At 44.4% G+C, this 27461-nt stretch overlaps 3 protein-coding genes and 1 long non-coding RNA gene across 10 annotated transcripts; 2 read left to right on the plus strand and 2 right to left on the minus strand.

Moving 5' to 3' along the window:
• Positions 1–48: 48 nt before the first annotated feature.
• LOC125519682 (GDSL esterase/lipase At5g45950-like) lies at positions 49–2786 on the plus strand. 4 transcript variants are annotated; one of them, XM_048684413.2, is made up of 5 exons: positions 49–704; positions 792–922; positions 1292–1525; positions 1622–1874; positions 1978–2786. In XM_048684413.2, exons 1-5 carry the CDS (start codon positions 128–130, stop codon positions 2163–2165), a joined length of 1383 nt encoding a protein of 460 aa, XP_048540370.1. In that variant the 5' UTR covers positions 49–127; the 3' UTR covers positions 2166–2786. The 4 variants fall into 4 exon arrangements, with proteins under 4 accessions (XP_048540370.1, XP_048540369.1, XP_087393404.1 ...); XM_048684412.2 differs by having other exon boundaries at positions 49–922; XM_087537278.1 differs by having other exon boundaries at positions 1292–1874.
• A 216-nt stretch (positions 2787–3002) lies between these two features.
• LOC125519686 (uncharacterized protein At4g28440) lies at positions 3003–6725 on the minus strand. The gene is made up of 2 exons (XM_048684416.2): positions 6325–6725; positions 3003–3507 (listed from the first exon to the last, which is right to left on the minus strand). The coding sequence occupies exons 1-2, from the start codon at positions 6599–6601 to the stop codon at positions 3296–3298; spliced, it is 489 nt and encodes a 162-aa protein (XP_048540373.1). The 5' UTR covers positions 6602–6725; the 3' UTR covers positions 3003–3295.
• On the plus strand, positions 5019–26274 carry LOC125519681 (L-type lectin-domain containing receptor kinase SIT2-like). Of its 4 annotated transcripts, none has more exons than XM_048684411.2 (3): positions 5019–5400; positions 9920–10453; positions 21336–22823. In XM_048684411.2, the coding sequence occupies exons 1-3, from the start codon at positions 5366–5368 to the stop codon at positions 22819–22821; spliced, it is 2055 nt and encodes a 684-aa protein (XP_048540368.2). In that variant the 5' UTR covers positions 5019–5365; the 3' UTR covers positions 22822–22823. The 4 variants fall into 4 exon arrangements, with proteins under 4 accessions (XP_048540368.2, XP_087393401.1, XP_087393400.1 ...); XM_087537275.1 differs by lacking the exon at positions 5019–5400 and adding an exon at positions 11905–11919 and having other exon boundaries at positions 9894–10453; XM_087537276.1 differs by lacking the exon at positions 5019–5400 and adding an exon at positions 25363–26274 and having other exon boundaries at positions 9902–10453; positions 21336–21915.
• On the minus strand, positions 19747–21048 carry LOC147956703 (uncharacterized). Its single transcript, XR_015611931.1, has 2 exons — positions 20528–21048; positions 19747–20124 (listed from the first exon to the last, which is right to left on the minus strand). It is a non-coding gene; the product is annotated as an uncharacterized LOC147956703 (long non-coding RNA).
• Positions 26275–27461: the final 1187 nt, after the last annotated feature.

Raw genomic sequence — 27461 nt, forward strand, 5'->3', positions numbered from 1 at the left:
CAACCTTGCTGCTGCCTGCCACCACCCTACTGCATTCTTCTCGCCCCTTCATCCACATATATACATGATTTCATCCTCCCCAGCTGAAAACTAGCTGCCTCACACTCTACTACCGTCAACCAAAGCCATGAGGGGTTTCCCGCTGGCCGGCGTGCTGGTGGCGCTGCTGCTCGCCGCCGGGGAGCTGCATTGCGCGGCAACAGCGGCACCAGCACCACCAGCAAAGGCATCGGCGCCACCGCCGCAACACCCAGGAGCGCCACCACAGCACGCACCACCATCGCCTCCGCGGCGACACCGACCATCACATGGACAAGCCCCGCCGGTTCCCAGGAAGCAGGACCCTCCATCATCACCACCGCCACCGCCGCCGAAGCAGGACCCTCCGCCTCCATCGCCGCCGCCGCCTCAGCAGCAGCAGGACCCTCCATCGCCACCGCCACAGCAGATCATACCACCAATACAGGTCGTGCCACCAATTCAGGACCCCGACGCGGCGGCACCAGCACAGCCACCCAGGGGCGGCAACCGCTCCGCGGTCTGCACCACCCTCCTCGTGTTCGGGGACTCGACGGTGGACCCAGGCAACAACAACCGCCTGCGGACGACAGCCAAGGCCAACTTCCCGCCCTACGGCATCAACTTCTACGGCCGCAGGCCCACCGGCCGCTTCACCAACGGCAGGCTGGCCACTGATATGCTGGGTAACAGTTACATATTTCTTCCTCTGTCTCCTTTTGCTGCTGTTGTTTCAGGATACCTGACTTGGCAGAGTTGCGGCGGTTTTGCAGCGGACAAGCTCGGTATAATGAGGACCATCCCGGGCTTCCTTGACCCGACGCTCAAGCTGGGGCAGCTCAGGAAGGGGGTGAGCTTCGCGTCGGCGGGCTCTGGATACGACGATATCACTGCCAACACATTAGTACGTCGTCAGCATCAACTGTTAATATTTTCAGCCATATCACTGCATGAAAATGTATCTGTTTGATAGCAATCTTAGTGAATGAATCATTAAAGCACAAAGTTCATATGTGTGGTTCATTCAGATGATAAAAAAAAACCTGCCTCCTAGTAGAGTTAAACTCATAAAATAGGCATGACTGGTCATGCAACAAGGTTGACCTAAACAGGACCCAAAATGATTCAGTACTTGTTCGATTCACTTCACTGGCAAATAAAACTTTCCTGTAGGACAAAAAAAAGTAATGCTGTTGAAGAAATCTAAATGAAATTTAGATACTCATTCATGAATTGTGCTGTGGTAGCTATTAGCTAAGCTTCTTACTTGCAGAGCGCGCTGCCATTCCGGAGACAACTGTGGCACTTCTGGCGTTACAAGCAACTGATCCGAGCCCTGCTCGGACTGAGAAGAGCAGAGCGAATTGTTAACAGGGCTACCTTCATCATAAGTGCTGGTACAAATGACATGCTCCTAAACTACATCGCGTCAAACCGATCAGCTGGCCCCATCGCCATGCTGCGGTACGAGAACCACCTGATAGCACGCCTCGGCAACTATACCCAGGTAAGCATGAATCTATGGACCAAACTACCTGGCATCAATCATGCACATGTATGTGTTGGGATTTTTGTGATCAATGCTGGATGTATCATAATGCAGGTGATGAGGATGCTTGGAGCGAGAAGGTTTGTGTTCGTCGGGCTACCCCCGATCGGCTGTCTACCGATCGCAAGAACATTGCTCGGAAGGGATCCAGATGGATGCGACAGCGACCTAAACCAGCTGGCGGCTTCCTTCAACTCGAGACTGGTTCAGCTGTCGAATTTCGTCAACTACCAGCCCCGAATGAAGAGCGCCTACATAGATACCTACACAATCATACGGGCGGCAACAGACAACCCTCAGAATTACGGTAACGCCACTTGAGATCTCTTCTAAACATTAGCGTGCATGATTAGAAAGTTCTTGAGCATGGTTAACAGATGTGCTGCTTTTGCGGAATGAATGAAATGTAGGGCTGACGGAGGTGTCAAGAGGGTGCTGCGGGTCGGGGATGATCGAGGTTGGCCAGACATGCAGAGGGCGAAGGACATGCCCGGACCCAAGCAAGTACATGTACTGGGATGCTGTCCATCCAACAGAGACAACAAACCAGCTTATCACAAGCCTGATGCTGGACTCCATTGCCGGAATCTACAGCTAGACTCTCAAAGCTCCACAGCGAGACCATTTCTGTTCTCTTTCTTTCTTTTACACCAGTGTCATGTGCTATACTCAACTGTACTGCAGGTGCATGTGCTACTGCAGTTCAGTTGAGTTGTAAAACTAGAACGTGTTACTGTAACCTTTGCAACTGAAGAAAAAGACACAGAATAACTACGGTGGATCAGCATGGGCAAATTACAGGGCAGGTCGATTCCTTACCGTGGTTCTTGCGGGGCTGTTCCCCATGAAGGAGAGGTCTAATACCGGAATCTACAGCTAGGCACCGAAGCTCAAGAGGATCCTGTGTGGATCAAGCCAAAGTGTTTAAGGCTACTTTTTACACCAGTGCCATGTGCTTTATTCAAACTCTGCTGCAGTTTAGTTGAGTACTAAGTAAGACTACAGTGAAGTTGTTAAAAAGAAACAGATTAATCATGTCGATCAGCATGAACAGATTAATTCACTAAGGGGGGTCAATTCCTTACCGTCAGGCCTTGCCGCTGTAACCCAGGGAGGAGAGGTCTATGCACAGCACCAAGGGTAGGAATATGATCCTGCTATGAAATCACAAATCTTAATCAGGTCGATGTTGTGACTTGCACTTTTCTTCGCAACATCAAAATACAGGGACATCACAATTACCAGTACAAAATAGGCAACTACTAGAAGCAGTATGAGATGGCAGCAGACAACAGGTATGAGGACTCATGGCTGATACACATCTTCTACTATCTCCAACCTGGAAATTAAACAACCTGCAGAGCCGTAGATAGATAGACAGATCGATACTGTAGATAACAGTTGTTGACAGTTTAACTAACACTGCTTCTCATGATTCATTCAGAAGAGCACATCACTTGATAATCCCAGAATATTGCCATCAGAACAGCATCCAAAACTCCATACCAACAAAGTTTAATAGGCTGGCCAGTTACACGACGCCACCACCGACACAGAACACGATCCATCCATCCATAAACCCAAAGAGACCAGGCCTTCCTTCCTGCTGAAGCCTTTTTCACTACTACTAATAGCGCATTCCAGGATAATGAAGCGAACCTACTACTGCTACCCACTGCCTCCCAAAATCTATGTCCACGGCCAGAGAGAGCCGGCCCGATCCGCCGCTCACTTCTTACGCTCCTGCTTCTTCGGCGGCACGCTCACGAGCTCGTACTCGATCTCCGACATGTTGTTGTCCTCGTTCACCTTGAAGTCAGCGGGCTCCTCGACCACCTCGATCAGGCCCCACTTGTCCACCGCCAGCCTCATCGTGTCCTTGAACATGTCGATCCTGGCGTTGCGGAAGATCACCGTGTTGCCTGGCTTCAGCATCTCAACTGTTGACAAGGAAATGCCACTTGTTAGATGAGTTGTCATGTGCTGCAACTTGTACACAGCACATAAATGTACACAAAATGTTATCCGTTCAAAATCAGATAAATAAACCATTAAAATGTGATGAACTAAACTGACTTTGGTTACTTATTAGAAATCTGCAGCAGTCATTATACATAGTGAAAACAGATTATGTAGTATGGTTTCTATCAGGAAGTGAAAGCGTAAATCACACATCGTCCCACCAGTTTCAATAATCAGCTTACGGGCATCCTCTATTTCCTACCACATGTGACAGATCATTTGCACAAAAGGCAACCTAACTCGGAACAAGAAGAAATTTGATGATGTGCACAAAAGGCAATCTAACTCGGAACAAGAAGAAATTTGCCCCATGCATGTCCCTCTACAGCATGCACAACAATTTTACAGATGTTTCAACAGGGCAGACAAATCCATCTGGGTTTGGCATATCAGCACATACAGCATGATAGACTCATCCTAACTACTGTGGTAGTAGCACATGGTCATAAGACAGATGTAACAGACAATAGAATGCTGCTAAGGCCCATATGGTAATTGCAAGCAAGTGGATTTGTGTCATTCATCTCCCACCCTGGTTACCCATCATAGATGTGAGTTTTACTCCGTCCGTAAAGAAATATAAAAGCGTTAGATCACTACTAACATTTCTTTACAGAGGGAGTACTTCAGTTAAGCATGCACACAAGTTTTATGTACTCAGAAATTCGAATTTCATGCATGACCCTTCAAATCATACATAAGCAAGTTAGTTTATCAGGTATTTTCCCTAATGCATGCCAACCCATATTCCATAGAGAAACCTATGCATTCTGACCAACATTAGTATACCAGAAAATCAAATGACGATGATTACGCCAATGGTAACTGTAACAGAGTCCCAACATTTGATGAATAAATAAGCGTGCAGTGTTAACAACAATACACGCTACATACCCCTTGAAATCATGTATAGGCAGGCAATTTCAAATATTTCTCCCCCAATGCAGGACCAATGATACCATGGTAACTGAAACTGATTCCGCGACAGTTGAAGAATAAAGAAGCACGTAATGCAAGCAAGAATGTAGCTTGGCTACATGCCTATTGAAATTATCATGTATACACAAGCTGATTTCAAACATTTATCACCCAAAATGTAGGACCCAAGACATCACTGCCAACTTTAGTGTAACACTCATCCTAATCAGTGTGGCAGTAGCACATTCTCATAAGAATGGAACAGAAAATAGAATGCTGCTAAGACCCACAGCAATTGCAAACAAGTGACTTTGCATACCCCCATTGGTTACCCATCACAAATGCTTCGTTTTACTTCAGTTGAGCATACATGCAACTTTTATGTTCTACAACTTGCAATTTTGTCCATGGCCCTTCAATCATACATAAGCACCTCAATTTCTGAGATATTTTCCCTAATGCAAGGCTAACCCATATTGCACAGGCAAAACTATGCATTCTGACCAACATTAGTACTATAACAGAAAATCGAATGCTAATGATTACACCAAAGGTAACTGCAGCTGAATCCCCAACAGTTGATGAATAAAGAAGCATGCACTGTTAACAACAATTTCAGGCAATTTCAAAGATTTCTCCCCAAATACAGGACTCAATACATCACTAGCAACATTAGTGTAACATAAAATCAAGCGATGATAGCATGGTAACTGCAACTGATATACAAGCAACAATGTAGCTAGGCTACATGTCCCTTGAAATCATAATGTACAACACAAAAGTTGATTTCAAAGGTTTCTCCCAAAATGCAGGACCTGAGACATCACTGCCAACATTAGTGTAACAGAAAATCAAAAAATGGCTGCACCCATGGTAAGCAGCTGCAAGCAATTGTCTGTCCTCAAACAGTCGATGGATCAAAAAGCATGTAAACAACATAAACAACAATGCAGCATGCCCCCCAGATGTGAGTTTTACTCCAGTTAAGCATACACCCAGTTTTATGCTCTAACTTGCAATTTTGTGCATGGACATCCAAATCATAAGTGCACAAGTCAGTCGATTTTACAGATAGTTTCCCTGATGCAGGCTAACCCGTATTCCACAGGGAAACATATGCGTTCATACCAATAGTCTACCAGAAAAACAAAATATGATGGGTATACATACACATGGCTACTGCAACTGATTACCCAACGATTCATGAATAAATAAGCACACACACAGCTTAAACAACAATGTAGGCTACATGTCCCTTGAAAATCGGCATGTACCTACAAGCCAAATTTAAAGCCTTGTACTGCAATGCAGGACCCAAATAACATCACACAAGGTAACTGCAACTGATTCCTGAGCAGTCGAGAACAAACAAGCATGTATTGTAAGCACCAATTTGTAACTAGGCTACATGTCCCATGAAAATCAACATGCACATACAAGCTGATTTGAATGCTTCCTCCCCCCACAATGCCATCGCTGTCAACATCGGTGAATCAGAAAACGAAATGATGACTGCACCCATGGTAAGTAACTGCAAGCAGTATTCTGTCCCCAAAGAGTCAATGGATGAACATGGACATCAATGCAGGTAGATGAAACTGCTCAATCGAACAGGACAGAAGGCACAAGAGCAAGTAGATCTACACAAATCATCTACAAATGTATACTAGGGGAGGGCGTTGTCAGCAAACAGCACGGGGCGAATCCATCCATGGGTCCAACAAACACAAGGGCAGAGGCAAGGTACATTATTCATCCACACATGGAGCAAGCAAAGCAAGGCAGAGCGGATGAGATGGGGCGGAGGGGAAGCTCACTCTGGCCGTTGCGGGCGGTGAAGAGGACGGTGGCGGTGGGGTCTCCGACGAGGCACTCGGCGACGCGGGTGCGGGCGGCGGGCTTGTCGAGGACGGTGCGGGCGGAGAGGACGCGCGCGGTGAGGTTGTGGCCGTGCGTCTGCGGCAGCAGCTTGTCGATGGTGGTGAAGACGGGCTTGCGCAGCACCACGGCGGGCTGCGCGGGGGAGGGGGAGGGGGAGGGGGCGGGGGCGAGGCCGCCGCGGGTGGCGGTGGGGCGGGGCTTCGCCGTCGACATCTCGCCGGAACCCTAAACCCTAGAGAGCGAGCGGCGGAGGGGGGGAGATTCCGGTGGTGGGGGTGGCGGTTACTTGTGGGAAGAGGAAGAGGAAGAGGGAGGCGAATGTGGTGGGATGGGGATGGAGATGGTTTGGCCCATGTATGTATAAAAGAGCAAGAGGGACGGGCTCGTATATGGGTCGCTGGACACGCCGGCCCAGGTTGAAGTGTCTGTGAGCGGACCAACACGCTCCTACTGGACTGGGCTCGTGGTGGGATGTTGCATGTACCCGGCCTCTGCATTGCAGGGATGCACAATTCAAGATGTGTGTGGGCACTAGTTAATGTGAGGAGCTAGCTCAGAGCCTGGTGTCGAACACGGAACCCAGCGCCAAGCAGTGGCTCTTCACCTTCATCCAGTCACTTGATCATGATCAGTTCGTTTTGTTGGCCGTCACACTTTGGGCGATATGGACTGCACGCCGAAAGGCTATACATGAAGGAGTTTTCCAATCGCCACAAGCAACTAATTTGTTCGTCAGGCGATTCATTGACGAACTCAATATGATTACCACGAGAAGCCCGACGACGACAAGTGCAGTTCTAGCTAGGAGGCAGCCACAGGCGTTCAGGCCCAAGGCACCCCCTGTTGGTTTCGCCAAGACCCGTGTAGATGCTGGAGTGAGAGCAAGAAAGGGGGGATCGGCAGCGGCAGTATGCAGGGATGGGCAAGGAAATTATCTTGGCAGTTCAGCATTGGTGGTAGCTGGCCTAGAGGACCCAACAATTCTGGAAGCAATCGCTTGCCGTGAGGCATTGGCGCTGGCAGAAGACCTTAACATACACAACTTTGTCATTGCATCCGACTCCAAACAAACGGTGGCTGATATTTCATGTGGAGGCAAAGGAAGGAGTGGTTCTATCATACAGGAGATAAAGAGTAGAGCTTTTATGTTTCAATGTAATTTTTGTTTTGAAGGTCGTGTGGCTAATGCCGACGCACACAAACTTGCCAAATACTCGCTTAGTCTTGGTCCGGGGCGCCATCTATGGTTAGGCCAACCCCATGATCCGAGTTGTATCCCACCCAGTGGTCTTTGATGAATAAAATTTGGCTTTCCCCTAAAAAAAACAAGACAGACATGCACACAGGACACGCGGCAAAAAGCAAAGTTATATAAGACAAACAAGCTATGCATAAGCCATGAAAACAATTGAAGCAATCAAATCCGTGATCAAAAACATACAATTATGACCCGCCCCCGAGACACGAAGGGGAGAGGGATTCCGGTGGCGGTTACTTGAAGAAGGCTTGCAGCGATGGGATGGGATGGGATGGGATGGGGATATCTCTCCCTTCTTGTATCAAAAAGAGGAGGAGGAAGAGGGAGGCGAATGGACAGTTCATATACATGCCCAAATGTTTGCGGCATAGGAAGGCTCGTGCGGATGCTTGACGTGGCCTTGCTCGGGTTGAAGTGTCTGCGCAAAATACACGCCAAGTGGATTGGACTGGACTGGACTGGGTTGTGCCACGGTGTAACCGGGGCGAATCCGAAAAGGTCGACCCATTCTCTCAGCATTAACCAAATCGTCCAAAATCTAGCCTGATTGATTGTGGGGCCTCCTATTCAGCGCATAGGGCGTTGGGTGACCCTGTTTTGTTCGCAATTTCAAAAAATGCTTCTGTTTTCCATTTTTTAACTAAAAACTGTTTGCGATCTCAAAAAATGTTTGTATTTTTCGTAATTTGTTTGTTTTTTAGAAACATTTTTGAAAATTGTTCGCGTTTTGGAATCTGTTTTGAGTTTGCAATTTTTGTTCGTGTTTCATTTTTAAATTAGAATTATAAAACATCTTCACTTTTCCAAAAAATTGGAATACGAAAAAATGTGGTATTTCAAGAAATATTTTCAAAATGTTTTCAACGCTGCTATCTGTTCTTATAGATTTATGTACCTTTATGTTCAGTTGGTGGTGTGTTGCGCAGTGGCTAATGGCTCACGGTTGGAGTGTGCGGTTGTGGTATCGATTCATGGTACCCGTTGTTGATTTTTAGCTTTTTTTGTCGCGCGCGAAAGGAAATGAAACAACGAGAGGGGTGGTGGGCTGGCCTAGTCGTGCGTCAACCCTGTGCGTCGAGCTGTTGTATGACGCAAAATGCGTCACATAGGAGGTCCCTCTTTGGGAGCTCCTATTGGATGCGTTATGCGTCAAATTGGGGGCGCAACACATACAGGAGCTCCTGAAATAGGTCGGCCATTAGCGTGCGCCCGCTTTCGTAACTGTAGAGCAACGGAAAATAAGTTCAGAAAACAACCACTGTATACAGGAATTGAACCCCAGAACAGTCAGTTACAGATCCCCGTCGCTAACCAATGCACCGAACAGTTGCACGTTACTAATCCTTCAAGCCAGCGCTAAAAGAAAAGAACTAATCACAGCACTTGAAATGAACACCTGTTGAAAACTTTCAAACATTTTTCTTGCAAATTGTAAAAATAAATAAAATGCAAGTAATCTTTCAAAATCTTAACATTTTCTGAAAGATGCAAACAAGTTATGAAATTTCAATTTTTTACGAAAAAGACATATTTTTTTAAAAAAATAACGTTTTCTGGAATATCAAATTTTGAATATTTTTTAACAACTCGAATTAACTGCAAAATATCGAAAACAAATCGACAAGTGTGAACAATTTTTGAAGGAAATGAACATTTTTTGAAACTACGAAAAAAATTAAAAATTATGATTTTTTTAAGTTCTAACAATTTTAAAATTCTGAAGAAATTAGGAAATCTCTGAACAATTTTTTGAAACAACGAACACTTTTAGAAAATCTCGCACATTTTTTGAGTTTGGCAACAAAATTCTAAAAACAGGAAAATTATTTTAAATTTGTAAAAATGAAACCAGAACATTTTTCAATTTGTGAACAAATTTGGAAAAAAGGAACAGTTTTAAAATTTCTGAACAATTTTTTAAAACAAGATTTGTTTTGAAAATCCTGAACATTTTTTGAATTCTTGAACAAATTTAGAAAAAAGGAACATTTCAACTTCTGAACAATTTTGAAAAGTTTGAAAACCACATTTGAAGCTTTCAAAGGTGGGTTTGTTTATACGTACTAGCTAGGTTTAATAATAATCACCTAGTGCCGTCCTGGGTAAGGTTCAAAGGTGCTCCGTCCATCTCTTTGACTGAATTCATATATCCACAGTCGATTGGTCGTGCTCTATAGCTAGCTTTACATCATCCAGGCTATAAATAAATCTCGCCGCAGTGCAAACTACAACTCCACACAGCTAGCCATGGCCAGCAGCATGAAGCTATCTAGTCTGCCTATCCTCCTGGTCCTCATCAGATGCCTCAGCCTTCAAAGCCCGGCCACCGGCAGCCAGGACCAAGAAAGCTTCCTCTACACCGGCTTCGCCGGCAGCAACCTCACCCTTGACGGCGCGGCCACCATCACGCCGGCCGGCCTCGTCAAGCTCACCAACGAGACGTTCCGGATCAAGGGCCACGCGTTCCACCCGGCGCCGGTGCGCTTCCGCGAGGCCCCCAACGGCACGGTGCGGTCCTTCTCCATCTCCTTCGTGTTCGGCATCCTCTCCTCATTCGGCGACATACGGGGCCATGGCTTCGCCTTCTTCATCGCCCTGAGCACCGACCTCTCCGCCGCCTTTCCCATCCAGTTCCTGGGCCTTATCAATGCCACTAATAATGGAAGCACGAGCAACCACCTCTTCGCCGTCGAGCTCGACACCATCCAAAACACCGAGTTCGGGGACATCGACAACAACCATGTCGGCGTCGACATCAACAGCCTCAACTCGGTGAAATCCAACACCGCCGGCTTCTACAATGATGAGCTTTTTTACGGTACCCTATACTGCTGAAGCAGGATGGACCAGTATAACTAAATCTGACCATTGAATTCTTGAGGGTAGAATAGGCATCAAAATTAAGGGCGACATGTTTTATTTTTGCCATGGGCCTAGGTTTCAGCCCATTTTGTACGCACACGGCACACCCAGTCATTCGCCTCCTTCTCCCTGCCGCCGCCGCCAGTCGCCGCCGCTCGCCTCCTTCTCCCTGCCGTGGGCGCCGCCGGCAGTCGCTGCCACTCTCCCACGCACAGCCCTGCTCCTGTGGCCGCGCCACTCTCCCACGCACAACCGTGGCTACATCGTGGGCTGAGTGATGTGCAAAAGGCTGATGTCATTGAGTATGGAATTGGTGGCCTTCGAACACATCAAATAATGGAAGTAATGGAGAAGGATAGTGGTGGTTTCAGCAAGGTAGGCTTTATACCTCGGGACCTGTATAATTTTGTTGCCAAGTATAAGAAGGAAAGGATAGAAGGCCGTGATGCCGAATTTGTGCTCCGTTATATGGCAGCCCGAAAGGACATGGATGGCGAATTTTTTTACAAGTACACAACTGATAGTGAAGGGCATCTGCTGAACATCTTTTGGGCAGACGCACAGTCTCGGATTGACTACGATGCCTTTGGTGGCGTCGTGATCTTTGATAGCACTTACCGTGTGAACAAATACAACCCGCCGTTTGTCCCCTTCATAGGAGTGAATCACCATCGCAGCACGACCGTGTTTGGCTTCGGTATTGTCTCAGCTGAGACCGAGGCATCTTTTGTGTGGTTGCTTGAAGCATTTTTGGAGTCAACGCAGCAGAAACATCCTAGATTAGTTATCACAGATGGTGACCATGCAATGGCGAAGGCAATAGCGGCGGTTTTTCCCAATACAGATCACCGGTTGTGCAGCTGGCACATCGAGCAAAACATGATACGACACCTACGGAAGCAAAAGCTCAAGGATTTTAGGAAATTTGTTTATCACATTTGGGATGTCGATGAGTTTGAGAGACGTTGGGTTGAGTTTATGGTGGATTATGATATCTCTGAAAAAGATGCTTGGATTATGACGATGTACGGGCTAAGGAAGAAGTGGTCTAGGGCCTATACGAAAGGTAGATATTTCCTTGGCATGCAGAGCAATCAGCGTAGCGAAAGCCTAAACTCTAGGCTTCATAAGAATCTGGATAGGAGAATGTCACTTGTTGATTTGCTAGAGCACTCAGATCACTGTTTATCGCGTATCCGCAAGAATGAGGCCGAGTTGGATGCTATAGCTTCATTGACAGTACCTTTTACTGAATTAACAGCTGATCCACTTGAGAGAAGTGCTGCTCTTATTTATACTCCAGTGATGTTCAAGAAGGTAAAACATCAAATCATGCAGTTGTCAAAATGGGAAGTAGCAGAAGTGACCAAGAATGATGCTTTTATTCTGTATACAGTAGCTCACAAAGAGAGTAGGCATGTGACGTATGATGTGAGGTTTGTCATGGCAGGCCCGTTGCTTCAGAGCTTGAATTGCCGTTGTCTGAAGATGGAATCGGAGGAGATCCCGTGCGCTCACATTTTTTCTGTTCTAAAATACCTTGGCTTAGTCAGCATTCCTAGGTGTTGTGTCTCAACAAGATGGACGATAGTAGGCAAGTCCGCATTTGACTCGGAGAGGAATGGTAATATGCATGAATGGTCTGAGCGGATGGATCGTTACCATGAACTCCGGAACATTTGTAGTCTGTATTTATTCAAAGCTTCAAACAGCCAGGAGACGTCACAGAAGGTGGTGGATTTTCTCAAGGGTATTATAGCTGAAGGCGGCGAAGATGGTGGGGAAAATGAGGCGGCATCACTGGGCCCTCTTCCAGCATATTTTTCAGGGTCAAGCCAAGCATGTCCAGGAAATGTCCGGAATCCAAAAATAATTAAACCGAAAGGTGCTCCATCCAAGACATCCAACAAGAGGTGGAAGCCGTTTAACGAGATTTGGAATGAAAACAATGTTCCGAAGAAGTGAATTTTATTTTTATAATGCCTGACTTTTATAATGCCAGACTTATATGAATTGATTTGTTTAGTGGTGGTGCCGCTCATGTACTCGTCTACTCATGCTATTGATGCATCTCCTGAAACCATTATTTTGTTGCGTTGTGTGGCAGAAGATTTATTGTGTTGGTGTTTCCTGAATGATTTATCTTATCGCATGAAGGTCATTTTATTGGGATTAGGAAGTGCATAGTAAGCGTGTTCATATGATCTCGCGAGTCAATTTCTAATTTCCTGGGTGAGTTATATATTCTGTTCTTGAGCTGAAAAGTTGGCTATGGCGGTATCTGGACGGATGGTTGCATGAAAAGGCCTACTAATGGTGCACCTAATTTGGCCATTAATGGCGCATTAGTGTGCGCCATTAGTATATTTTACTAATGGCGTACCACAGGTGCGCCATTAGTATATACAACAGTGCGCCATTAATATGCCTCCCAAGGGACCATGTATACCCAGGTGCTTTGGCATACTAATGGCGCACAATAACAAGATGCGCCATTAGTAACTTCGGCATACTAATGGCGCACTGTTTAATGATGCGCCATTAGTATCCTTTGGCATACTAATGGCGCACTGTGATGTGATGCGCCATTAGTATGAATATTAGGTTTTTTTATTTTTTAATTTTCTGTTTTTTGCACAGGTTACAAAATGTATAATTGGACAAAATATAGACAGCACACATCAACAACAGATTCATCGAATACAATAGAAGATTAGTCTCTGAATACAATTCATCATATTAGTCTCCGAATTAAAAAGACCGAACAAAGATAGAACATTATATTACAAGTCTCGAGACCGCGAGTAGCGAGTTTGTCTTCACATTACAAGTCGATATCGATCATCTAAACTACCATCACATAGAAGAGAGCTGCGGTCATCACGATGAGCATCATCACGATGAAACTCGTCTTCATCCGGTTCCTCCAACGCTCCCTCCCCTCTCCCGCTAGATAGCGGGCGTATCTAGAAAAAGTCCTAAACTAAACCTATACTAAACTATCTAGTTCTTCATCTTCTGCTTCTTTCTTCCAGTTCATCAACCTGCAAAACAAGAAACAACAAACATGAAAAACTTGATCAAGGTTTAAATGTAGCATTCCCCTTAGCAAAATGCCTTTGATGTAGGAGCTAGCACTTACGAGTTTGGAAACATTAGTCAAACCCCAATCAGATTAAGTTGATCAAAGAAACAGTAGAAGAGAGCCAACACTGCATAAATGGAGCCAATAACCCAAAAGACAGAAGTAGAGTATAGATCAAAGCCAAACCCAAAGATCAACTCAAACTAGAACTAACTCCATGATTAGGGGATCCCTCAATTAAGCTTGGGTTAGTTTTCAGATGAAATCCAACAAACCCACTACTAATCAACTAGCCCAGAGGTAGGGTTTGAAGTAGGGATTGTCCTCAGGCAGCCTAGTAGTACTAGGACTATTGCATCATTGGATCAAGTAGTGCAACATCTTTAAGTAACGATGAGAGCCTCAGGACACCATCATTGGCATGGCAAGATTAAGGAGCACCTGTTCTTATCAGTGAGAGTAGGAGAGAAAGAAAGAAAGTGAAGAGACCAGTGCAGCATCTGTTCAAATCAGATTTAAGAGAGAGGGAACTGGCAAGGAAAGATATAGTCCATAACCTGCAAGAAGAAATAGGCCATTGATAGCACATTTACTAAACATCTGCTATAAGCAGAACACATACACCCACTTACACATGGGTACTATTCTGTATATAGGTACACAAGCACAACACATGCACCTGGTATAGATAGGAGTATAAGCATGCATCTAAATTATCTGAAACATATGAAATAGCTAATGCAAAGAAAGAATTATCACTACATGCAACCGTCAGGACTATGTCCTGTACAATATACAACTAAACCACCAGTAGATGATGTACTAAACCATACAAGAAATACCAATACATGGTATTTAGATAAAGACTAGTATATATCAAACACAGATACCAGCTTGAAAGAGAAACTATAATTTTATACCACTACAGGAGCAAATCATGAAGTACACAGAGTAATTGCAGTAAAGAGATGAATCAGTATATGTTGATCAATAAGAGAGTTACGGCTATATACAAATGAAGGACTATATCCTTTATAAGATAACAAAGAAACAGTAGCACTTATGCATATGAACAAACAGAACCAGCAGCCAACCAATAAAGAAACTAGCATGTGCTATATGACAGGAACAATAACATCTATAAGACCAAGATAATTGAAATGATAGGCCAACATTAGGGTCATGCAATCATTCGATCCCATCATTGCAGCACTAGTTGAGCAACAAATCAAATATAACAGTAGTTCCATTGGTTCAACCAACAAGTTAACAAAAGTTTACTTCCCACTACTAATTTTGCAACTCGTGATAATAAAGAAAACAGAGCACAAATAAATAGGAATGATCTTTTCCATGACACAAGCACAAACAAAATCACCCATACGCATGAAACAGAGCAAGGTACTAATATAGCAGCACAAGAGCGGGAGCTACAGGTAGGAGACGGATTCACAGGAGAGGAGGTTAGTCGATGCCGCACACGACCACGTCGCCGTCACGCGGTGGATGTTGTAGTCGAGTTGGACCATGTGCGGGGTGTCGTCGTGGCGGTGGATGACCTGGTTGTCGTCATCGTCCACAGAGGATGCCTGCTGCTCCGAATCTAACAAACAAGTAAGTGCTAGTGTCGTTGATCTAGTACAGAAATTAAGCAAGCTAGTATAGGAGACACGCATGCTGCTGCTAGTATCTACAGAAATAAATCAAGCTGCATGTGTGTGCTTGAGCTAGCTTAGTACGTATAGTCCATGGTTGGGCTCCAAAACTAATAGAGCATGCTAGCGTCAACAGAATCAATCACAAGGTTATTTTGTTGTTGTTGCTAGCAGTGCTAGCTGTATGTATTGATCCATCCATCCATGACCTAACTAATGTTGTTGTATCTCTAGACTAAGTGCAGCAACACAAGAAGGACTAAAACTACAGAGCACATGTGTACGTAACTACTATACTCATCCATGGCAAATTGTACCAAACCATCCATACATAGCCAGATTGCAATGGAGTGGATTTAACACAAGACATGAAAAATTGATGAGCCAAATGATTTTTAGTATTACTAACTTGAAAGGAAGCTCACTGTTTCCATCTTCTATCTATCCATGATTTTATTTTTCTGAAGCAAGCATCAAAAAGCACAATGACAATCGAATTTCACACAAAAACTGAACCAATACTTGCTGTTATGTAGTGTCCATGACAATTGCAATTCATGTCCACTCCAGATCAGATTTGCAAGGGCTAGAAAGAGAGGTTGTAGCTCACCATGTATGGGGGTAGGAGGTGGATGCAGGGGAGGGGTGGAGGGTGTCCTGCAGAAGAAGCTTCGCCATTAGAGCAACCTGCACAAAACAGAGGAAGGGGAGATGAATAAATCATGGTGAGGAAAAGGGCCTTCCACATGATTAGATCGGGAAGAGAAACAACAACAAAAATACCAAAAAAATCCCTTCCATGGCGTGCTGTACTAGGAGCAGCTCCTCTCTCCGCTAGGGTTTGGGGGTGCTGGGAGGCTCCATGGTGCCGCTGCGTGGTGGCGGACAAGGGAATCCATCTCCATGGCGGCGTCCCGCCCCACGGAGGTGCGCCCCTCCTGCCGTCGTCGTCGGCACGCCCATGGCGACCTGCAGAGAAGGAAGAGAAGATGAGGTGAGGTGAGGAGGAGATGGTGGGCGAAGAAGGAGGGGGAGGGGCTTACCAGTGCTGGATCCGGTCACCTATGGCCTCGCCGTGGCCTGCCATGGCGGATCCCGGCGAACAAAAGGGGATGCAAAACCCTAGCCAGTGGGGGAGCCGCGGATCTGCATGGAGGTAAGCCAGATGCGGACCAAGGGGATCTCGCCGGCATGCTGCGCGCGGCCGGAGCTCGCCGGAACCGGGCGGCGTGGGTGACGACGGCGGCGAGGGAGAGAGGGGTTCGGGGGGAAGAGAGGAGGCGACGAGGGTTTGGGTGGGTTCGAGCGAGAGAGAGATGGATGGATGGATGGATGTCCAAAATATCTTGTTGCTGCCCACTTACTAATGGCGCACCAACTCTAAATGCGCCATTAGTAATCCAGGTTACTAATGGCGCACCTTCTGGTGATGCGCCATTAGTAGTTTTGCAAAAAAAAACATACTAATGGCACACTCCACAGTGCGCCATTACTAGTTTAAACTAGTAATGGCGCACGATGGAACAGTGCGCCATTAATTTTTGCAAAAAAAGGAATAAAAAATATAATAAGAAAAACAACATTAGTGGCGCACTTTCCGACAGGTGCGCCATTACTACTTACAACTAGTAATGGCGCACTGTGTCTGGATGCGACATTAGTTGTTTGGACAGGCGCACTAGTTCAAAAAAAATTGATACTAATGACGCACCCTGGGCCAGGTGCGCCATTAGTAGTTTCAGCTCTAATGGCGTATCAGAAGGTGGTGCGCCATTAGTATATACTAATGGCGCACCGCTTGTCTGGTGCGCCATTAGTATCAATCCCATCTATAGCCATTTTTCTAGTAGTGGCACATGTATGCAAAGTATACACTGAAAAGGAGGCAATAGGTGAAAATCACAAAATGAATTACCGTTTTGGGCTACAGATAATAAAAAAAATTACAAGCAAAATATAAATAATGTCCATAATGGGATTCGAACCCGTGACCTTGAGGACATTACTAGACAACCTAACCAAATGAACAAATATTTTTTATGTAACTTTTCAGATATATAGTTATTTATGTCACTTCAGATAGTTCGCAATAAAAAAATACTTCCTCCGTTCCTTGATATAAGGTGTATAGATCTTTTAGAAAAAGTTCAAAATATAAGGTGTCTTGCGTTGCCCCACTCGTTTGAATAATTTTTTTAGGGATTTGATTACATTTACTTATATTAGGCAAACTCCTCTATTTTATCATGTCAATTAGTCAGGTGTAATCTCGCCCAAAACTTGTGAAATTTTCACTCCACGTGCGTTCTTTAATTTTCGTGCCAAAAACTATACACCCTATATTTGGAAAATATTATAACTAGGGTCGCAAATTATTTTGTACAGATAATTGGAGTCACCTAATATCCTTCTGTACATCCTAAAAATTGGAAAAAGTTTGAGCTCATTTGGTTGAGTTGGAAAAGAAAATGCCTTTAAGACTTGGCCTCCGGCAGACCCGAACGGTCCTGATTGCACATGATGTACGTGATGACATGGATGAAATGACAACAAATTTTGCCAGCATGTGTGCATGCCCAATCTATCCCTCCACGCATGATTTGGACGAAAACGGACGCTGAACACACATTGCGTCATGTCCGGGCGGTGTTTTAGGGTTTTTTCACCGGGAAAACCCTAAAATATGCATCGAACGTCGGGAATCAACAAAAATTGGCATGCATTATTGCCATGGTGCTGTGAGGGTGTGGAAAAAGTTTGGGCTCATTTTTGGTTGAGTTAGAAAAGAAAATGTCTTTGAGACTTGACCTCCGGCAGACCTGAACGGTCCTGATTGCACATGATGTACGTGATGGCATGAATGAAATGACATCAAATTTTTCCAGCACGTGTGCATGCCCTATCTATACCCCCCACGTAAAATTTGGACGAAGTCGGACACCTAACGCACGTTGTGTCACGTCCGGACAGTGTTTTAGGGTTTTTTCACCGAGAAAACCCTAGAAAATGCATCAAACGTCGGGAATCAACGAAAATTGGCATGCATTCTTGCCATGGTGTCGTGAGGGTGTGGAAAAAGTTTGGGCTCATTTCGTTGAGTTGAAAAAATACATGATGGCATGCATAAAATGACACAAACTTTTGCCAGCATGTGCGCATGCCCATTCTATACCCCACACAAGATTTGAACGAATTCGGACACCGATCGCACGTTGCGTCAGTCCAGACGGTGTTTATGGTTTTTCAGCCAAAAACCATTAAAAAAATACATCGAACGTCGGAAATCAACAAAAATTGGCATGCATGCTTGCGATGGTGCTGTGAGGGCGTGGAAAAAGATTGAGCTCATTTGATTAAGTTGGAAAAGAAAACGCCTTTCAAACTTCATCTCCGGCAGACCCGAACGGTCTTAGTTGCACATGATGTACGTGATGGCATTGCATGAAATGGCATCAAATTTTGCCCACCATGTGTGCACGCAAGTAACCTAGCAAGGTCTCAGCCTGCAAATCACACAACTGAACATATAAGTGGCTACGAAATTCAGGAACAAGTTTTAGCTTGATCTAAACTAAATAGAAGGCAGTCATGGGGTGCGATCCCTATTTTTGAATCATTTAGTCATGACAAAGTAGACAGACTCAACTGGAGAAACTTATAATTATAAAGCACGTACATGAGTATCAAGCACATGGTTTCGCACAGAATTTTAAGTTTGATCGGTTTCTAGTGACAGCAAGCATTGTTTGACCTGGAGGCCTCTTTGACTTGTAGGACAGAGAGCACTCATCCTCCTGTACTTGCAAGGTTTAGCAGATCCTGGACTGTAATTAATAAGTGTGAAGTTAAACAAGTGAATATCTCGGCCATGTGAACTGAATGTACAAGTCAACACCTTCTTGATCAGTACTAGCATGACAAAATACGCGTCGATTTGGGTATTTTTGAAGACCAGAGAGAAGAAATCTACCAAACACTCAAGTACATGCACGCTCTAACTGACGAATTCATTCGACGCTGTTCAGTACAATCACAGTTGCATCACAAGCTCAAACCTTAGACTGATATGTCAATAAGTACTCATACCAATCGCCAATTGTTGCAAATAGAATAAAACAAGAATTTTGGGACGAGGAAGTATATACTAACAGTCAGTATTTCTAATCAAGCAACCAATTTCAAAAAAAATAGATGGCAGGAAAAATATGTTCAAAATACTTAGTAATTGTCTACGGAAAAAAAATCTTAATGATTGGCTTTCCATCTCAGGTACTCAACCATGTGGTGTACTACCATGAGCCACAACTCAGGCTACATATTAGTGTTGATCAATCCTAAAGTATTATTGTTGTTCAGATCAAAGATAAAAATAATTACTTGAAAACCCTCTTCTCATAAAAAGCACTGAAAACCAGAGTATGCACGATATCCCTCCAACAGGATTTTCTTGGTATGAAGATCAATTAATGACAGGAAAAAATGACACGGTGCAAACCTATATATAGAGGTACCTCATTTAGTATCACAAACAGGGAAGGCCCTGCTAATTACAATGTACATACATGGCCCCAAATTTCAGATGTGACATGAAGAAACTGCACGCACCCAAGACTGAAAACTACAGAAAAAACTTCGAAGAAGTCATGAAGAGACATTTTCCAAGTATGGAGTTTTCTTAGAGCAGAAACAAATGGAAGAAACATAGCAAGAGAGAGGCTCCAATGAACATCATTCTGTTTTCTACAGAATGCATTATATAGTATATCACAGATTCAAGAAATAACTATAGAAGATGGAGCTGAGCTGCTTCGTGATGCTTTTCGTCCATTTGCTGCTGGAGCCCGAGAGTGAGAAGGGAGGATAGCACATCCAAGAGCTGGAGCACGAAAAACTGATCATCAACAGATAATAAAATTCAGACACTAAAAAAGGTGTATGTATTTTGTGAGGAATGGTATTAGAGGTAGGCAAATACTGAACGACAACTATTCTAATTGGAAGTATTTTGCAAGAAATGGTACTGCATAATGGAAGTCGAACAACACCACCTCTGTTCTATAACTTCAGCAATAAGGTTTTTCTTTATTCAGAGATGTACATGTGAACTTGTACAATCAACGGCAAAATACATGTCGTAGTAGGTACAACTACTGCTCTAATAATCTCTCATACTACGTGCTCGTGCTATGAAATATATATTTCTGAGAAACTACTACTGGAATTAAGCAAATCACATCCAATTTCAGCCTAAGATTTGCAAGGAGGATTAGAAGGTATACCTAGAGCTTGGCACGAGCAGAGCCGGACTGTGAGAGTGCAATATTGAAATTGCCGATGCGGCCAACTGGGTTCGGGCGGCGCGTGCTGCCGGAGGGGAGGTCGGCCCAAAGCTCCGGCGTGGGCCTCGGCAGGGGAGCTCCATGGAGAAGACGAGGCGAGAGAAGTCGGGGGTGAGCGCCGGCCTGTCCCGGAGCGCGACGGGGTCCAGGGGAGCAACGGCGTCGGGGGACGGCGAGTCCTCCTCGAGCGCCTCAAATGGCAGGCCCTCGCCGGCGGCGGCCGGAAGGGGTGAGCGCAGGCCTGTCCCGGAGCGCGACGGGGTCCAGGGGAGCAGCGGCGTCGGGGGACGGCGAATCCTCCTCGAGCGCCTCAAATGGCAGGCCCTCGCCGGCGGCGGCCGGGAGCCTATTGAGCGCGGTGGAGAACGAAGGAGCGCCTCAAATGGCAGGCCCTCGCCGGCGGCGGCCGGAACCCTAGAGCGCGGTGGAGATCGGGGCCAAACGGTGGGGACGAAATCGGATTTTTTTAGGGGAGGGAACGAAATTGGATGGGGAGGGCGGGGTGGGCTAGTTGGACACGAGGGACGGATGGGCCTGTTCGACACGCGGCCGGGCTGATTACCTCTGTCGATTTTTTCTTCCTAAAATGCCCTCAGGACATCTATACTGAAGGACGGGAGCTCACCAGTGCATGGTCTACCGCTCGCGAGAACTGGAGCAGTATATGTCACCACACACCATACGATTTCACGAACTGACGGCCAGAATTTACCCCAGGGTACCATAAAAGAGCTCATGATGATAGTAGGGGCGATGGCATGCTCTCAAACATGTCCCTTATTGGCTCCGGGCCAATACAAGTTTGGGTGGAATACCATGGGGAGTCCACACAAATCAACGTGACCTTAGCACCCCTTGGTGTCACAAAACCAGTGAGGCCATTACTCTCAACCACCTATGACCTCTCACCGGTGCTCACAGACCAAGCCTACCTTGGCTTCTCATCTTCAACAGGTTTAAGCACAGGCCATCACTATGTGCTTGGTTGGAGCTTTGGAATGAACACCCCTGCTCCATTTATAGATACCACCAAACTACCCGGGCTACCTTACCTGGGCCCAAGACCTCAATCCAAACTCCTAGAGATAGTTCTGCCGATAGCTTCCGCGTTGTTTGTGTTAGCTGTCGGCATTCTATGTGTTATAATGGTGAGGAGACATATTAGGTATAAGGAGGTGCGTGAGGATCGGGAGGTTGAGTACGGCCCTCGCCGATTCTCTTACAAGGATCTGTTTCGTGCCACCAAGGGATTTAAGGACAAGAATTTGATCGGCGTAGGCGGGTTCGGAAGGGTGTACAAAGGGGTTCTTCCGACATCTAAATCGGAGGTTGCCGTAAAGAGGGTATCGTACGACTCGAAGCAGGGCGTAAAGGAATTCGTCGCTGAAGTCGTAAGCATTGGCCATCTTCAACACCGTAATATCGTGCAGTTAGTTGGATATTGCAGGCGGAAAGGTGAACTTCTCCTAGTATATGACTACATGGCAAATGGAAGCCTCGACAACCACTTGTATGGTCAAGAAGGAAATGCTACTTTAGGGTGGGGGCAAAGATTCCGGATTATCAAAGAGATCGCGATGGGTTTGCTCTACCTTCATGAAGAATGGGACAAAGTTGTCCTCCATCGGGATGTCAAGGCAAGCAACGTGCTTCTTGACAAACAGATGAATGGAAGACTAGGAGATTTCGGTCTCGCGAGGTTGTACGACCATGGTACCGACCCGCAGACCACACATGTTGTTGGCACAGTAGGATACCTAGCTCCAGAGCTGGTACTCAGAGGTAAAGCAACCACTCTCACCGATGTATTTGCCTTTGGCATCTTCATTCTTGAGGTTACCTGTGGGCAAATGCCTATCAAGGAGGACCCACAAGGCAACCAGCTCGTCCTGGTCGATTGGGTGCTTCAGAACTGGCACAAAGGATCACTTCTTGATGTAGTGGATGCCAATCTTCAAGGTAGCTATGACACCAGTGAGGCGTGCCTTGCGCTAAAACTAGGGCTCTTATGCTCGCACCCATTTCCCGAAGCAAGGCCCAGCATGCGGCAAGCTATGCAGTACCTTGACGGTGACATGCCACTCCCGAAGCTGCTGCCGGCGTACTTCAGCTTCCACATGTTGGCCCTGATGAAGAATGAAGGCCAAGTTGACTCGTCCACAATGTTGCCCTATCCTTCGCCGATGATGACGAGCTTTGGCTCAATATCAGACTTCTCGGTACATGGGAGGTGATATGTGCACACATGGCCGCCCTCAAGTTATGATGTTGGGTGTTTGTGCGTAGCATTTTTTTCTTTGACAAAGGGTGGGTTTATGTGTAGTACTCCCTCCGTTCCAGTTCCACAATGTAGTGCTTATAATTTTTTTTAAAAATCAAACTTTACAAACTTTGATCAAGTTTATACAAAAAATATATTTATATCTATAATATCAAATATATAAAATATGAAACTATGTCTTATGATGAATCTAATGATATATATTTGGCATACTAGATGTAAATATTTTTCTCCATAAACTTGCTCTAAATTTGTGAGGTTTGACTTTTAAAAAAATCTATATGCGTTGTGTTATTGAACAGAGGGAGCATATAGTTGTAAACATGATACTGGATGTATATATTGTTAACTATATTTCTCCTTTTGTAATGAGATATAGTAGTCATATCTATATAGATTCTCCATTGACCCTGTAAACCTGGGAAGCTGGCCTCTCAACATCGGGCGATGGAGTGCTTGTTTGGATTTAAAAAGAACGAGCTGACTATTTGGGCGTGGGAACCGGGCAACTTGTCGTTATCATATGATGATGCTCAGCTTGTTCAAACAACCCATGAGAAACAAACACATCATCACGCACGGGACTTGACTTGCCATTGTTTTCTTCATGTTTTCTTTCTTTACTGAGAAGAAGATGTGGATGGTGGAAGACCTACAACACCATGAATATGTGAACCGCCTGCTTTAATAATTTTAGAAAAAATACACTGAAAGGGACCGGCTGCCATTTCTGCTCCAAAGACAAAGAAAACGACGTCTACGAAGCAAAATGTCTACAGCAAGCCACGAGACTTAACTAGTTGCCTTCTTTTGGTCGTTTTTTTTTCGGGGGAATTTTGATTCATTCCTACCTGATTTTGATGTAGGGTAAAATATTGCGACACCATGAACGCGAGGCAGCTCCAGCGGTCGGCTTCAATTGAGAAAAAACTCGAGCCAGCTCGCTACGATGAAAATTGCTTATACTCTTTTTTCTACCGAGGCATGAAAAGAACAGGGAAATCGCATCCTCGAACACTTTATCTCTAGAATACCCTTCGTCTATATGCTAGTATTACTTCTTGGGTGGAGACAAATTATTCTGCTCCAGACTCGACTATTTTTTGTTTTTCTATGGATGATGTAAGCCATAGTTAAATACCTCCTCCATCCCACAATGTAACTTGCTTTAGCATTTGTCCTAGTCAAGCCTTTTTAAGTTTTACCATGTTTATAGAAAAAAATTCTAACATTTATGACACCAAATTAGTAGTATCATTAGATCCATTATCAACCATATATATTTTATATTGTAAACTAATTTTTATTTCACACATCATATTTTTATAGAAATTAATGGTCAAAGTATCACCGTGGAGACCATGTCAATATCAGAAGTTGATTTATATTTTTGAAATGGATGTAATAGTAAACATGATTCGATAGGGGGAAAATTCTACAATAACACAATGAGCAATAGGGCATCTTCCTGACCACCTTCTTCAATAAAAGAAATGAGGTGGCTGCTACTAAGCTCTAAACAATTTCTGCTTTTTCCCACCGAAGATAATGAAGGGACATGATGCCAAAGAGGGTTGATATGTCATCTTTCACCTAGCCGCATGATTTTTTTGTAAGTTTGATTCATTCCTGACAATGAAAGAAAATCACATCATCGGACACCTATACCGCTAGACTAATTAATTGTAAGTGGAGTGCGCTCGAGACTTGACTTGTCAAGGTCTTATTGTTATTTCTTTCAACTTTGTAATCCACGGGTAAATAATGAACCCGGTTTTGATAGGGGTGGAGTTCTATAACACCATCAAACAATGGGGTGTCTGTGTCTCCCCGACCAATGACTTAAATAAATAAAAAAATTCAGAAACTAATACTACATACGACCTCCTCTCGATTTTACTAGACCCACATGTTAGACCAATAAATATGAGTTGTGTGCTACAAAAAATGTATCACTGAAAACTTCTTTTGAATACAAATTTAGTAGTACTTTTTATGACATATTTTTTTGTTGGTCAAATTGGTTGGCCTCAAAGTATGTGGGGCCTTTGTAAACCTGAAAGGAGGGAGTAACCAAACAATGAAATTGAATTCGATGGGGTGGTATTTTACAGCAAACCCCGAGCAATCAGATGCCCACCTGACAACTGAAAATGACTTCAACAATAAAAATGATACCTTGAAAAGACACACTAATGAAATTGCAATGAAAAAATTATAAATTGGGCGCCTCCTGAATGACCCTAGCTTTATTACGCAAAAGAATGATCCTACCTTTTTCGGAAAGGAGGATGACCTCATGCCTGTGCATCGATTGATGCACATATCAATACTATGCTAGTCAAAGCCAAGTATTGCTGCCAATAAATTGGCTTATAAAAAATAAAGAAAACCCAAGACCATCCAATTTGGACATGCCTTGCAGTAGTCTCTCCACAATCCTAACACGAACCCTATGACCATGGACCATAATCCACCGGTCTCTAGATTGGAGGTTGCCGTGAAGAGGGTGTCCCATGAGTCAAAGCAAGGAATGAAGGAGTTCATCGCCGAGATTGTTAGCATCGGTCGTCTCCGTCACCGCAACATCGTCCAGTTACTCGGTTATTGTAGGAGAAGGGGTGAACTCCTGTTGGTTTATGACTATATGTCAAATGGTAGCCTTGACAGGTATCTGCATATCCAAGGACAAGGAGAGGATGATAAACCCATTCTAGATTGGGCTCGGAGATTTGAAGTCATCATAGGTGTTGCGTCTGGCTTATTCTACCTTCATGAGAGGTGGGAGAAAGTTGTCATCCACCGAGACATCAAAGCAAGCAATGTGCTTCTTGATAGTGAAATGAACGGGCGCCTGGGTGATTTCGGCCTCTCGAGATTGTATGAGCATGGCACTGATCCACAAACAACACGCGTTGTCGGCACCATGGGATATTTTGCTCCGGAGCTCGCGCGCACCGGTAAGGCAACACCTCTAACATATGTGTATTCATTTGGCATTTTCATTCTCGAGGTAACTTGTGGACGAAGGCCTATTATCAGCAACAATCTCAACCATGTAGAGGTAGAAGAGGATCATTCAGAGATACTAGTTGACTGGGTTTTCGAGCATTGGCGCAAAGGGTCACTCGCAGACACACTGGACAGAAGACTACAAGGCCGCAACCACAACCCTGATGAGGTATGTCTAGCGTTAAAGATAGGATTGTTGTGTGCACATCCATTTGCCAATGTAAGGCCCAGTATGCGGCAAGTCATGCAATACCTCGACGGTGAGACGCGGCTCCCAGAGTTGATGCCGATAAACTTTAGTTATAGCATGATGGCCGTAATGCAGAATGAAGGTTTTAGCCAGTACACATGCAGCAATGGAACGATGACCTCCACCCTCTCAAGTGGAAGATGATCTCTAGTTAAGATTCGGCTGCCATCTCTGCTTCTTCTCAGTTCTCAGCTTGACTTGAATATATATGGGTAATACTTGTAAACAGTTCTAGAGTTTCTACTTTTGTGAAATTAAAAGGAGTGTCAGGGAGTGTATAAGCTAACCCAGTCAGGGTACCAGGTGAAGAATTAACAAATCGTTGCAGTCTATCCAGGCTTTGAATGTTTAGAAGAATTCAGACATTCTGAACTTTCTGATACAAATACTGAATGCCTTCTATTTGAAGAACTATAGTCACTCCCTCCGATCCATATTATTTTTTACTCAAACGGATGTATATTGCATTGAAATACGTTTAGATATATCTATTTGAGCAACAAGTAATAAGGATCAGGGGGAGTAATCATTTTCTGCTAAAATGAATGATACAATAACAAACACTTAACTTCATGGCATTAGAGCAGTAACCTAGGTTAGAAGGTAAAATTCACAAATAAAAAAATCACAAATATGCTTCACATTACGTTTTTCAATTTTGTGTTTTTTTAAAAAATCATGATTTTTCCCCGAATTCTTGAACATTTTTTAAAGTTCTTGAACGTTTTTAGAAATCTATCAATTTTTTTATTCGACCAATTTTTACAAAACCAAAAAAGGCAGTGGTCGTATATTCCCACGATTGGAGAAAGAAAAGCTACGACGGATCCTATTTGGCGCGCGACCAGGCACGGGAGCTCCTGTCTGACGCTCGTTAGCGTCAAGCAGAGGTGCGTTCGCTGAAGGTAGACGCTGATGGGCCGGCCCATTTGAAGGTCTGGAGCTCGAGCGCCTAAGAAAAAACGCCAAAAATATCCCGCAACAGCAGGAGATCGAACCCATTACATTCCGCTCCGGAACTCTAGAATCTAACCAGTTGAACTGATAACTTCTTCTGGTTCGGAGGCAGCGCGAGTTTTTAATGTACCAAACAACTTCTGAAAATTTTCGAACAATTCAAGAAAATCGAGAACAAAAATAAAAAATTCTGAACAATTTTTGACAAACGTGAAATTACGGAAAAGTTGAACAAAAAATTCGAAAAAACTTTTCAAACGTGAACAATTACGGTAAAGTTGAACACAAAATTCGAAATTCCAAAAAGAATAGTTTTTTTAAATATACAATGAACATTTTGTAACATATGCTGAACAATTTTTAAATACATACTG

Source organism: Triticum urartu, chromosome 7A, assembly GCF_056163025.1.
Source record: "Triticum urartu cultivar PI428250 chromosome 7A, HENAU_Tu73, whole genome shotgun sequence".
NCBI lineage: Eukaryota > Viridiplantae > Streptophyta > Magnoliopsida > Poales > Poaceae > Triticum > Triticum urartu.

Bases quoted from the DNA above. Each gene is read 5' to 3' on its own strand.
- LOC125519682 (XM_087537277.1), top strand. From the start codon at position 128: ATGAGGGGTTTCCCGCTGGCCGGCGTGCTGGTGGCGCTGCTGCTCGCC. The intron at 923-1,291 runs GTACGTCGTCAG...TCTTACTTGCAG, and splicing joins ATATCACTGCCAACACATTA to AGCGCGCTGCCATTCCGGAG. The intron at 1,875-1,977 runs GTAACGCCACTT...AATGAAATGTAG, and splicing joins AGACAACCCTCAGAATTACG to GGCTGACGGAGGTGTCAAGA.
- LOC125519686 (XM_048684416.2), bottom strand. From the start codon at position 6,601: ATGTCGACGGCGAAGCCCCGCCCCACCGCCACCCGCGGCGGCCTCGCC. The intron at 3,508-6,324 runs GTGAGCTTCCCC...CCTTGTCAACAG, and splicing joins CACCGCCCGCAACGGCCAGA to TTGAGATGCTGAAGCCAGGC.
- LOC125519681 (XM_087537275.1), top strand. From the start codon at position 9,894: ATGGCCAGCAGCATGAAGCTATCTAGTCTGCCTATCCTCCTGGTCCTC.